General features: G+C 36.4%; 1 protein-coding gene across 1 annotated transcript in view; it reads right to left on the bottom strand.

The window, feature by feature from the left end:
• Positions 1-6,611: 6,611 nt before the first annotated feature.
• LOC145284631 (general transcription factor II-I repeat domain-containing protein 2B-like) overlaps positions 6,612-13,530 on the bottom strand; it is a 117,806-nt gene continuing 110,887 nt past the window's right edge. The window contains exon 2 of the mRNA XM_080133536.1: positions 6,612-8,427. Within this exon, the coding sequence (XP_079989662.1) occupies positions 6,612-8,427 (1,816 nt within the window). The remainder of the gene's footprint in view (positions 8,428-13,530) is intronic.

Raw genomic sequence — 13,530 nt, 5'->3', positions numbered from 1 at the left:
AATTAACAAAGAGAGCTGGATGTGGTTACTAGTGGTAGCCACTGTCAGCTCAAGAAAATTACGGGTACTGGCGGCAGTGGCTAAAATAGTATCATCTGGCTTCTACTGTCGTGTATTGCTTGGCAGTGGCAGGTAATGGATTCTAATAGCTGTTGTTGGCGCTGGGTGTTACTTGCCTTTGCAACTGGTACAGTCAGTGCATGGTCGTCACTATTGTTCATGACCAGTATCGACATAAATTCGACTGCTCCAAAATAGTATTGTCTGTGACTTGTATTGTTTCTGGAATTGTTAGGTATCTCCCATGTTAAGACTGGGTCAATAAATAATATCGTTAGTATTTTAACACGTTCTGTAATCTTCATAATTACTTATTTATTAAATATTTAAGGTGATCTGTATTTTCAATAATTCTATTCCAGGAAGCATGTCTATTTACGCAAAATTTGTACAAGTAATAGCCCTCGAAAGAAACTAATATGCACTTTTGTTGTATCTAAACATTTCTTAAAACATCCAATTACATGTCGTCAAGGAACGTAAAAATCTGCGCTAGCTAGTGATGACAGAAATCAATAACCTGTATCTATAATACGTATCCATGCACGTAGTCTGTTTTGACCAGTTTTAATCTTTTAGCGTAATATTTAGATGAAAAAAAATGAAAGGAATATTGAAGCATTTAAACTGTAAAATGGAAAGTTATATTTTAACTAAATCCTATAATCAATATGGCGGCCCCTAAGCTTAACATAGAAAAGGTTTTACGTTAGAAAAAGATGAAGAAGAAAAAGATGGATGAGAAAAAAGAAAGTGATAAAGCAACAGAAGAAAAAATAGAATAAAATTAAAAAGAATAAAAAGAAGAATGCAAAGTAAAAGTGAAAGAAGACGCGGAATAAAAGAAGACGTTGAAAATGAAGATGAAAAAGAAGACGCTGGTAAAGAAGATGAAGACGTTAAAAAATAAGATGTTACAAAAGAAAAATAAGACGCTGAAGAAAAAGAAGAAGAAGAAGAAGAAGAAGAAGAAGAAGAAGAAGAAGGATAAAATGTGCTGAAGAAAAGATTCTATAACAGAAGAAGAAGAAGAAGAAGAAGAAAAAAGAAGAAGAAGAAGAAAAATAAGAAGAACGCAAAGTCGAAGAATAAGACAGCGGAAAAAGAAGACGATGCTGTAAAAAGGAAGAAGACATGCGGACATGGAACAGATGAAGACGCTGAAAAAGAAGAATAAGACGAAGAAGGCGCTGAGAAATAAGAGAAAGAAGACACTGAAAAAGAAGAATACAGACGTGCCGCTGAAAAAGAAGAAGAAAGAAATGTCAGCGTAGTAAGAAGCACAAGAAATTGCTTAGCGGAGTGTTATAAAGAGCGTATTTGTTAACGTATTGGCAGTAACGAAGTAATAAGTATGGGTTATGTATAGTGTGATGTATTGATTGTAACAAAAGTAATGCTTGCGGATTTAATAAAAATACAGCCGGACCAGTTAGGGAGAACTTGTTAAAACAATGATTTATGTATTTTATATTGTGGTGAGGAAGATTGCTGAAACAATCTTCCACTTGATGATACAAGCAACAAATTTTAAATTTGTCAGCTTTGCTTCCGTAGCCATCTTGAAAACTGGCAGCCATATTAAATTTTTTGATGACTAACGATCTTTTCTTAAAATGTATGGTCTGGACGCCAGTTGTACTAATTATGGTGCTTGTATTACTAAGTTAAAGATTCTTATGGAATACTGAGATAACCTGCCCCACTATTGTGGGTAAAGTTTTTGTTTCGTATAACGTTGTCTGATATCTCTGCCGAGAAAGGTGCTTTCGTGTTCATAAATAATATCTCTATAATCGAAGAACGATTGCTTTTAACGCTTAGTTGTTTGTCCAAGTGTCATTCCGTTATTCTGCTTAACTAGGAATAAAAATAGAGCGTTCCGCATTCTCTTGTATGAAACTAGTGTATTAAATAAGAAGAATGAACCGGAAGAAAGTATAGCTTAGAGTAAAAGAACCGGTGATTTAGAGTTTTGTAGGAGGACATAAATTAAAGAGGAGGAAAATATTTGCTACTACGACTGTAAGATTATGTTAATGAGAAAGTGAGTCAAGGGGGAGAACATAAAAAAATAAATAAGATAATGGAAAAAAAGTTAAAAGCATTTAACCCCCACACCCACCACATCTCTTAAGTACAAGAACACCCCAAGCGTGCTAGCTACTAGTCAGTTTTCGAGATTACCTCGGAAGAAAGAGTCGGTGCCTTCATAGCTAAGTTAAAAACTTTATCCATAACCGTTGAAATGTATCCTGTCTTAATTTTGCAAATTTTTGTGTATTATATATAACTTATTTATTTATCTTTGTTCTCTTATTGCAGTCTTACTAAAAATTGAAAGTCCTTAACATTACCTACCATGTCTTATTACTCGTGTTTTAAACTTTTTTGTCAAATACGTCTGGTATTATCCTAAACTAGCCTTTAAATAAGGTGCCCCCAATCTAAAAACATAAGCTGACCTCAGAAGTTGCATTATTGAAACGTAATTATAAGTTTAATCTCGAAGGTTCTATCACAAGTAACAAAGCAAAAAAAAAAAAAAAAAAAAAAAAGAAACAAAAAAAAACTTCCACGGATTAATATGGGAGGGGAGACTATCGTCAATTTCTATTCTAAACAGGGAATGGGCAAAGGACTTATACTAAGTAGATATAAATAAGTCCCTCTTACCGTTTTTTAATGGAGAGTAGATAATGCAGTGGATGTGTTATCGGCAGCTCCAGTAACTCTCGCTTCTCCTTTTTTTGTCTCTCAGTCCTCATTTCTAATGAGTGATGTTTCTGACAAAGGGTGAAGAAAAAGCTGCTTCCCAGGTTGGTAGTACTTCGTTAACAGTAGTCTGAGATGTCGGAAATTTGCTGTCTCTGTGCCTATCCTTGCGGCCATGGCACTAGTAAAGGTGCTGGAGGTAAACGTTTTCATAGGGCTTTACCTTATCATGTGCTACAAAAAAAAATTCCTGTCTTTCCTCTCTTACTTTCCCTCTCTGTTCTGCTCTAACCAAGTATGCTGACCTGTTCCACAAACCCCATAACCCTCAACATGAAATATCTCAAAAAAGAAAACATGAATAAACCTAGAACTCCATCCCCCTACGTAGACCCCTACTACAATATCTCCTTCTCCAACATCAGAGGTCGACGTTCTAACCTTCCAGAGGTTGAAACCCAATTACAGGAGAAAGAACCTGACATATTCTTTCTAAGCGAAACTGGAATAGGGCCGACCATCTCCCTAGATGAGTTCATAATTAAAGGATACTCTAACCTAACATCTAAATCTGACCCCCAAGATCGCCACGGCCATGGAGTATGTGCCTACATTAAAGATGGCTTCCCATGTGGCAGGGATATCTCCAGAGAAGACCCTAATTTACCTTATATGTGCTTCCGGGTTGCACTTGCTTACACCACCGCATTTATATTTGCCCTCTATCGCCCCCACAACAGTGGAATTACTGTCTTTAAGAGTATATCAGAAAAAATTGACCACATCCTGTCTGCTCATCCCTCGGCTAACATTCACATTTGCGGTGACTTCAATGTCCATAATGTGGAATGGCTGACCCACTCAAATAAAATTGATGAGGAGGGGAGGTTCTGTCATGATTTTGTCATTGCCTATGACCTCACTCAGATTTCCTGCAAGCCCACCCGTGTGCCTGATAGTACCGGTCAGTTCGCAAGCCTCCTAGACCTTTTTCTATCCACTTCCCCTGAGCTATGTTCATGTTCCGTTCTATCTCCTCTGGGATCCTCCGACCACTGCGTCATATCAGTTAAGATAAAAATTAAATATAATAAATCTACAACCGTACCTTTCCACCGTACTGTATACCAATACTCTATGACGGACTGGGATAGCTTCCGTACGTTCATATCTGATCTCCCTCTCAATTCCATGTTTAAAAAGGGTGTGTCCTCTATAGTATCAGATCTGACCAAATGGTTATTTGTAGGCATAGGCACATTCATACCATCTAAAAAATTCCAACAAAAACCTAAAAGCCAGCCATGGTTCTCCTCCGAATGTGCTGCTGCCATCGCACACAGAAATCACCTTTTCCATAGCTACTAATGTAATAGATACACTGAAACTAAAGCTGCTTTCAGAACCGCCAGCAACCACTGTAAAAGAGTAATAAAAAATGCAACAGGACTATGTGCGCAATCCGTTAAGTCCAAAGTAGCTGAGCAGCGGCTTGGTTCCCACCAGTTCTGGCAAATAACAAATAGGATCTTGAACAGAAACGTGCGCTCTATCCCAACCATTATCAATGGACCAGAGGTCATCTCGACAGCATCCGACAAGGCCAAACTATTTGCCAAAAACTTTGCGGCAAATTCTACCCAGTTTGAAGAAGGCCATCAACTCCCCATATTCCCTCCTATAACAGACAACACGCTATGCAACATACAGATATCTGTGCGTGAGGTCGCCAAGCTAATCAAGAACCTTGACTCCAGTAAAGCAACTGGTCCCGACGGTATTCCAATTATAGTGTTAAAAAAAATTACAACCAGAACTTGCCCCCATACTTTCCAAACTGTTTAAGCGTTGCTTTAAGGACAAGTGCTTTCCAACACCCTGGAAAACCTCATCAGTATGCCCTGTATTTAAAATTCAGGTGATAAGTCATCCCCCTCTCAGTACAGACTAATAAGTCTCCTGTATTTCATGAGTAAGTTGCTGGAATCCACAATAAATAGAGAAGTAGTCAACCACCTCAGCAGAAATAACCTTCTAAGCGACACGCAATATGGTTTCCGCTCTGCTAGATCTACAGCAGATGTGCTAACGGTTATATCTCATAGGATTAGCGAATCTCTTTACAAAGGCTTCATTTCTAGGGCAATTGCTCTCGACATATCAAAGGCCTTCGATAAGGTTTGGCATAAAGGCCTACTACACAAGATTTCCAGCTACGGTATAACTGGAAATATTTTTTCTATCATTAAATCATTTCTATCTGATAGGCTCATAAGAGTAGTGATTGATGGGCAGAAATCAGAGGCCCACAGTATTAATACTGGAGTCCCTCAGGGGTTCATACTTGGCCCAACTCTCTTCCTGATCTACATCAATGATCTCCCAAAACACATACTAAAATCTTTCGTTGACATCTATGCTGATGACACGACCATATATGGCAACACATCTAAGGCTGTAAATGATGATGTTCTCTCTGATTCTCTCTCCTCTGATATTGAGCACGTGGTACAGTAGAGAAAGAGGTGGCTGGTTACCTTTAATGCATCTAAGACCAAGCTCCTATCTCTACATCATAAACGCTCTGATCCCCATCTGGCATCAATTGAAATGGATGGTTCTCGTCTAAGGGAGGACCAAGGATTTGATAAGCTCCTAGGTTTGACCTTTACACCTGATCTTAAGCGGAACACATACATCAAGTCTGTGGCCAAGGTCGCTGGGAAAATGGTTGAATCCTTCTACCGCTTCAGAAGATATCTCACTAGTGATGCAATTCTCTATCTATATAAGAGCCAAGTACGTCCAAAGATGGAGTATTGCTGCCACATCTGGGCGGGGGCTGCAAAAAACAGCCTATCCTGCCTTGACGGAGTACAAAATAGACTTCGGGGCTTGGTAGGGGGATGCCCTTTTCTCTACCCTGCAACCTCCTTCCCACAGAAGAGACGTAGCGAGCCTGTCATTGTTCTATCATTACTTCCATGGCAGGTGGTCGTCTAAGCTCCATTCTCTGGTCCCCTCGCGCCAATCTTTTTCAAAAAACACCCGACTAGCTGAAAAACCGTCAATAATTTTCCCCACTTCCTATCTGTGCCTAAATCAAAACGTAGATACCATGAACAAAGCTTCTTTCTCAGAACTGCACGCATGCGGAACTCTGTTCCGCTTGCCTATTTCCCTCCCGACTTCAACCTGGATGTCTTCAAGTCCAACACAAATTCCTGATGAACCGCCCCCTAAGTAATAACACCTTACCAATTCTCCAATACTATTGCTACACTATCCCTTTGATTACTGTACACACAATAACCCTTATCCCTGAGTGGCCATTGGGCCTTGATAAGTGGTGAACTCCATGTAAAAAAATATGTAAAAGTAAGAAAATGTGCATATTATTGCATAAAAAAACAGGCTGTAGTGTGGGTTTGGAACGACGCATGTTTTTCAATGGTGTCGGAAGTTGATATATGAATTGTACTAGTGCAGGGTTGTCCAAAGTTTATGGGACGCGGGCCGCATTCGGCAAGGAAATTAGATCGCGGGCCGCGGTTGACATTTTTCCTATTATGCACTGTCTCACCGTACCAGATGTAAAGTAAAATACGTACATGTAAATGAATCTTTATATTTATCATAAAAACATATTCCCGGAGAATAGATTAAAGAAGCTAAGATGTGAATACTACGAATAAGAGAGTTTTGGAAATTTTGAGCAAGATCAGTAGACCAGGAAACCTTAAAAATAACTGACAAGTATGAATAAGAATAAACCATAAATTTATTTGTAAAAAATATATAAGGAAGCACGTAAAACAGTACAGTTTACTTAAAATTCAGTGAGATGGGTGTGCCTGCATTTTGGAAGCCAACTCCTTTGTGTCAATGTCAACTGAGGTTAAGGTTAAACGAAGGCAGGCTTCGAGAGATGTTTGATTAAGTAGATTCCTCTCTTTGGATTTAGTCGACTTCACTGCGGAAAATGCTGCTTCACAAAGGTAGGTACTGCCAAACATTGACAGCAAGTGCAATGCAAAACGGCGTAAATTAGGATAATGCTCGTCAGAAAGAAGAGGCCAAAATTGAGTGATTGGCAGTGTAGCTTTGCTTAATAAAAACTTGTCACTTTGCAAGTCACACAATTCAAGCTGCAAATCTTCATCGGCCTCTGATATAGTTATAGTCAGCGGAAAATTGAATACATTGAAGTTTTTCTCAAGGTGCTGGAAATCTTGAAATCGCTTGTCTTCAATCAGGGTATCAAGAGTTTCAACAAAGCAGCAGAAGTCATTGTCCTCTATTTCTTTAGAAATAACATCATAACTTGGAAAGTGAATCAGAATGTTACTTTGCAGATTACTTTTGAAGAGACTTAATTTTTTTTTGCGGAAGCCATCTATGAAACCATACAGAGAAACAATTGTTTGATTCCTACCCTGTAAACTTAAATTTAGCTTATTCAGATGCTGAGTAATATCCGTGAGGAATGCTAGACCTTTCAGAAAGTTGACGTCTTGCAATAAACCTTTAAATCCATCAGTGTCTGCATTCAGTTCTTCTAAAAAGTTTAGAATCTCATTACGCAAACTGAAGAACTGCTGAAGAAATTTCCCAGCACTAAGCCAACGAACAGTAGAATGGAGTGAAACGTCAGAAAATTCTGTATCCAAATCTTTCAAGAAATCAAGAAATAGACGATGCCTAAGTGCTTTATTACCGCCTCTAATGAAATTAATACTTCTCATTACATGCTGCATTACATCAGATAAACGTATACAGCGACTAGATAACGATTCTTGATGAATAATGCAATGAAACATTGGGCAGTCGACTCCAGCATCTCTCAAGTACGCTATAACCCCTCTTTTAGCTCCAGTCATTGATTTGGCACCATCTGTAACGATGCAAGAGCATTTCTGAAATCCACCATACTTGCTCACTAAAGAATTTAGTGCTTCATAAATATCAGATATTTTTGTAGCGGTAAAAAGTGGGAGTAAGCCGAGTAACTCCTCGCTGACATTAAACTGTGAGTCAATACTTCTAACAAAGACAAGCAACTGGCTGACATCCCTTTTATCTGTGCTTTCATCAAGACCGAGAGAAAAATAAACACACTGCTGAATTTGATTCATGACCTTCTCCTGAACGAAATTGCTAAGCTCTTCAACACGTCTAGCAACAGTTTGATGCGAGAGTGGAATTTTTTCAAACCCAAGAGCTGCATCGTTAAAGCCCATGGCCTTTCCCATAGCTATTGCACATCGCTTAATGAGATCACCGTCAGAGAATGCCTTTTTGGATTTAGCCATCAAAAGTGATACATCATAAGAGGCTATGGTTGTAGAAGACGAAGGCTTCACTAATTGAAACATCTTTTCTTGACGCTTACGCAGGTCTGATTTGAGATTATTGAGTAGGGCTCGCCGCGCCTCACCAGTGTATTTATCATAGCCAGTGACATGAAGAGTGCTGTAGTGTCGTTGTACATTGTACTCTTTCATAACAGATATCATTTCATTACAAATTAAACATAAAACTCGACCACTTTGTTCTTTCACCAGAAACCTCAATTGCCAACTATCCTTGAATTGAAGCTTTTCATCAGAGATTTTTCTTTTCTGAGCTATCGTAAAAAATGTGGCACTAAGTCTGAAAAGAAAAAATAGAACAGAATGTAATGGAGGATTAAGTAAAACTGAAATTATAAAGAATAATAACAATAAATGTTTATTATTTCATCAAAATTAAAATCACAATTTAAAACAATTGTATGCTTATGATGGTGTACTACAACTATTGAAATTCTGTATACAGTACGGAATAAAGGTGGTTGAGTTGAATTATTCCAATTCAAACTCAAATAAAGTTTAGTAAAAAACAACTTTTTTCGAAATAACTCAATAGATGTCTAAATAATACTAATTTTTAAAAGTTTTCTAGAAGAGGCTGCGGGCCGCATTGAAGGAGGCGGCGGACCGCATGCGGCCCGCGGGCTAGGCTTTGGACAACCCTGTACTAGTGTATTATATGTTCCCCTCTAATAATTACATTTTTGTAGGCGTATGAAGATCATAAGGCCAGAGTGTACAATGAGAATTTTTATTTGCTAACGCATTTTATTAAAAAAACGTGTGTATATATATATATATATATATATATATATATATATATATATATATATATATATATATATATATATATATAGGCGTCGTTCCACAAATAAAGCCTCCTATTTTTAAACTAAAAAATTGAATAACTACAGAAGGCAGGGGTGATACCATTAAAACAAGAGACATTTTGTCTTTCAGAATGTACTTTTCTATATAGACACCACCATTCTCAATGCAATTTTACCAGGAATTTAATGACCTATCCCTGCTTCTGACTCATGTCCATGACCGATATTACTTTCTAAAAGTCTCGTTCCGTCAATATCTGCAAGAGAGGAAATTTAAAGACATGAATGCGTAAGTTCATTTACCATAACAATGCAGTTTGACACCCCTTATGGTTTCTTCGGGCGGAATAAAAATAGGGAGCAATACTTTTGGAACTTTTTCTAATCAATACGCAATATTTTCTTAGTTGGCGGAAATCGTATCAGTTATTGAATTGACTGAGTATCCAAAATAGTTGATACTGTTATTGGCAATAAAAATATTTAGCAATCGAACCGTACAATAAAGTTCTTTTAATTTCATATTTCTTTTCTTTTTTTTCTGTGTGTGTGTGAGTGTGTATGTGTGTGTGCGTGTGTGTGTGTGTGAAAAATGTTCGGGTTATAACGTTCCTTAAAATAATATTTTTGAAGAAGCGAGCAACGAGTGCGTTTTATATGTCTACAAATAGAATGTTGCATGCATAGAAACAGTTTAAAACAAGTTAACAATTTGGGGGATAGATATTTAGTCTAAGTTAAATCTTTAGAATATGACTAGACGACGCGCGACCCGTTGCGCCAGTATATGCTGTAGCTAGTTATGAAATAATGAGTATGCATAACTAATGTATAAAAGTGCAAGTGACTATACAGAATTAATGTGAAAACGCGCAAAAATTGAATGCACGCGAAACCAAATATTGCGACCAGTAAAAACAATACGGGTCACATTACATAATAAAGGTATTAACATCATTTCCCTTAGATTAAATAAAAAGTCCTTTATATAAGAAGAGTGTAATCTGTTGAAAAAAATTGAAAAAAGACGAAAATAAAAAAATACAAAGTGGGAGTGTGCACTGTAGATGACCACTCTAGTTTTTATGTGTGTGTTCGGTATATCATAATTAATTAATATTTAACGGTGAGACATTTTCAAAGAAAATCTTAAAAAGAGATCGCCCATACGAACGTTTTGAAGTGTTTCTACGTATTTTTAAAATGTTTGGACCCCCGTTCACTTTTTTGCCCCTCATCCGCCACCAAACTTGAAAAAATTTTAACGATTACATGTACTGTTTACCGCTACGTGGCTAAGAAGTGTGTGCTCAAATTACGTTAAATTTATATAGGGATGTGATCCCCCACTCTTAAATATTATTTTTTTTATTATTTTATTAACAATTCCTGCTTTTATATTATCTTTAAAAACCTTTGAAACGTATTAGCAAAACAAAAAGTGAATTTAATTTCATTAGAAGGTAAACTACGCTGGGTTACGTCGTAAAAACATAATAAATATTTTAAAATATAGGTAAATTAATCAAGTACGTTTTTTGTTTTGGATTTTTGTTTTATATTAGAAACCATTTATTTTGTTTCTTCTCTGAAAACGATTCAAACGTGCAATGAAGATATAATCGACATCATCCTTTAAAACATTTGGGACGTTAAAACCTCCCCTGGGTTAATAAAAACATTCGTGAACGATATCTGTTTAAAAAATTCTGTTTGTTTTGTTTTAAATTAAAAATAAAAACTTTTATATTGTATAAAATTATAAAAACTTCTATTTATATTGTTTCAAATTTAAAAAGAAAGTTCTGTATGCATTGTTTTAAATAAATAAAAACTGTTTATTATTTCAGAAAGAAAGGTTCTGTTTATATTATTTATTTTTGAAAAAGAATTCCTGCTTACTTAAAACTGTTAACTTCTGAAATATCGTTATTTATATATTTATATACCTTTTTTAATTGTATACGTAGAAACATGGAATCTTCATAACGTGGAGATACTTTGGATTCACCATGCATAGTATTTATTAGTCTGCTGAAATTTTATTTTGTTTGTTATGGGAGTCGGATTTCCGCAGAGAACTACCGAAGAATAAGCATCATAATTATCTGGTCTGTATGGAGTTCTCGTTGGTTGCCGCTATTTGTTTACGCGCAGGTTTGCAAGGCTCAGCAGTTGTATGCTAAGTTAGAAAAGATTTGAATCAAAGATACATAAAAGGAATGCCAAAACAATTTCCCGCCTGACACGTTTTCCAGTAACAGAGAGAGAAACGACGAGACGACGACGAATCCTGATGCCGACTCATTCAATTAATTCCAAAATTACCATGTTACCACCGTCCCTATGACGGTGAGAAATAGTTGGGCTTTAGGTTGGGTTATGCTACTGAAGTTATTCATCGGCCAACGTTTTGCTTTACCGTATCTTGATCTTTCGTCTTATTATTGTTGTGTCCTCTATTGAATAGTATTTACTTTTATTGTATTGAATTGTATTGTATCGTGTTGACTAGAATCGTATCAATTTCCTCAAGTTTCAACTCACTCTTCTTATTTAAAAGATTAGGATAACATTATGTGCTTCATTATCCTCATTTAAATTTGTACCGTACTATTGTAAACGATTATTATTATTATTATTATTATTATTAATCTATATAAGCACGTAAGACTATTGCAACACATGGAGCGCTCCCTCTTATCGCTGCCCTTGGGCTTGAGATAATGGCCAACAAAAGAAAAGGGAGGTAACCAGAGAAAACAACAAATTATGCCACCTAATGAGGTTATAGCTCCACTGGATATCATCTCCCATTCCGCTGGGAGCCAATCAATTAAATTTCCTCTGTGAATCGACACACCAAACTACTCTCTAACTCTGAATTTATTTTTATTTTTATTTTATTTTCGTCCGTAAGTAGATCGGATCGTATTCATTTTAACTGGGGGGGATGAGTCAGTAACACCTGTCTTATGAAGTGGAGTCCGTTGATGGGGATGGCGAATTCTTTACACAAGAACGATTACCCAGTGTCACGCCACAAAGATCACCCTGGGGTGATGGGAAATATATATGACGCGAAATGAAGCGAGAAATTAGTCTAAATTACAGTTATAGCTTATGGCTGTGTCCCGTTAAAACATCAATGCTAGTCGTATCGCCGAAGTTGAGCAACACTTAGCTAAGTCAGTAGTTGGATTGGATGACGGTTTCGGACTACAAAATGGCGCAAATTACAAGGGAAAGTAGGAAAAGTTTGAATTAGTCTCTACTGACATTTTTATGGGTAAAATTGTATGGTAGACAGGAGTCCAAATACTTGATAGGGCAATTAAACTTGGAGATTGAAAAAGCTTTAATTTAACAATAATTCAATACCCAATAAGTCTCGGAACTAACTAAAAAACTACAACTTTTAGACAAATTTCATAAACATGGTTTTCTTCTTAAGTCATAGATGATGATCTTTTGTAGAATAGTTTGTCTTTGATATGATGAATGTATATTTTTGAGATGAAGATTGATAAAATTTTTTTGTATTATTTAGATTATTATTCTCATCTTAAAAGAAATAGACTTGGCGCTATTTGCGTTTTGAATTTCCAACGGCCATGTTCGTTGGGAAAGTAAAAACACAACACTTTTCACTATTCACCAGTAACGTCCAGAGTCAATGCACTTGAGGATGATCGGAGGTTAAATCGGCCGAAACGCTGTAAAAACAAACAACAAAGATGAGAATAATAGTCCAAATAATACAAAATAATGATTAGTTTGTCTTTTAGTCTAAAATATACTTCAGTTGTTTAAATAATTACTACATGAAATCCAAATCTCTTCTCTTCCGCCATTCGTTTTAGTCAGTAGTCGCTCGAGATAACATCCCAAGAATAGAGTTGGTGCCGTAGCAATTAAAAGTGCAAATAATATTGTTTTACTTTTGTTAATTTTACCGATTTAATATATTTTGTAATTGCATTGGTAAAAGAGCGTAGTCTTTTTCTTCATTTGTAACTGTTTTTTTTTTATGTGATTTGATTTTTCGAATGCACTAATAACGCACTAATAATGCTATATGATATTCCTTATTGATAGTTCTTTTTCTTTAAGATTAGGGATGAAATATGAAGGCTAGTACTTTGTCTGCTAGTGTTTTCGTATTTCATCATTTTGAACGGCTTTATCTGCTGATGTCTACTTTGCTGACGACTGATTCGAATCAGCTGGCAACCGTTGAATCATTAGTTCATTCATTCTCGCATATTGGTGCAAAACATCACTTTTGCTGTGTGGAAACACTCGCAAATAATGCTTTGAATCAGCGGTTTTTGATCGACTGTAAGTAAATGTTGCATCTGTTTTCAACAGTTTCCTTGACAAGTATTCAAGTAAAACGATGAATACACCGGCTTCTTATTTAATTAACTAAAATTCTTATTGAGATGAGTAATTTGGATTATATGTCCATTTATTTATTGCGGACTATTATCCTTATCTTCCAGTTGTTAATTCACGACGTTTCGGCCAACTATTCTTTCAGGGCTCGTGGCGCAGTGGAAAGAGACGTTGAA

The sequence above is a fragment of the Euprymna scolopes genome, chromosome 9 (genome assembly GCF_053919585.1).
Source record: "Euprymna scolopes isolate OS-2025 chromosome 9, ASM5391958v1, whole genome shotgun sequence".
Taxonomy (NCBI): Eukaryota; Metazoa; Mollusca; class Cephalopoda; order Sepiida; family Sepiolidae; genus Euprymna; species Euprymna scolopes.
Note: the sequence above shows the minus strand (reverse complement) of the source record. Positions and strands in the feature narration are given on the sequence as shown.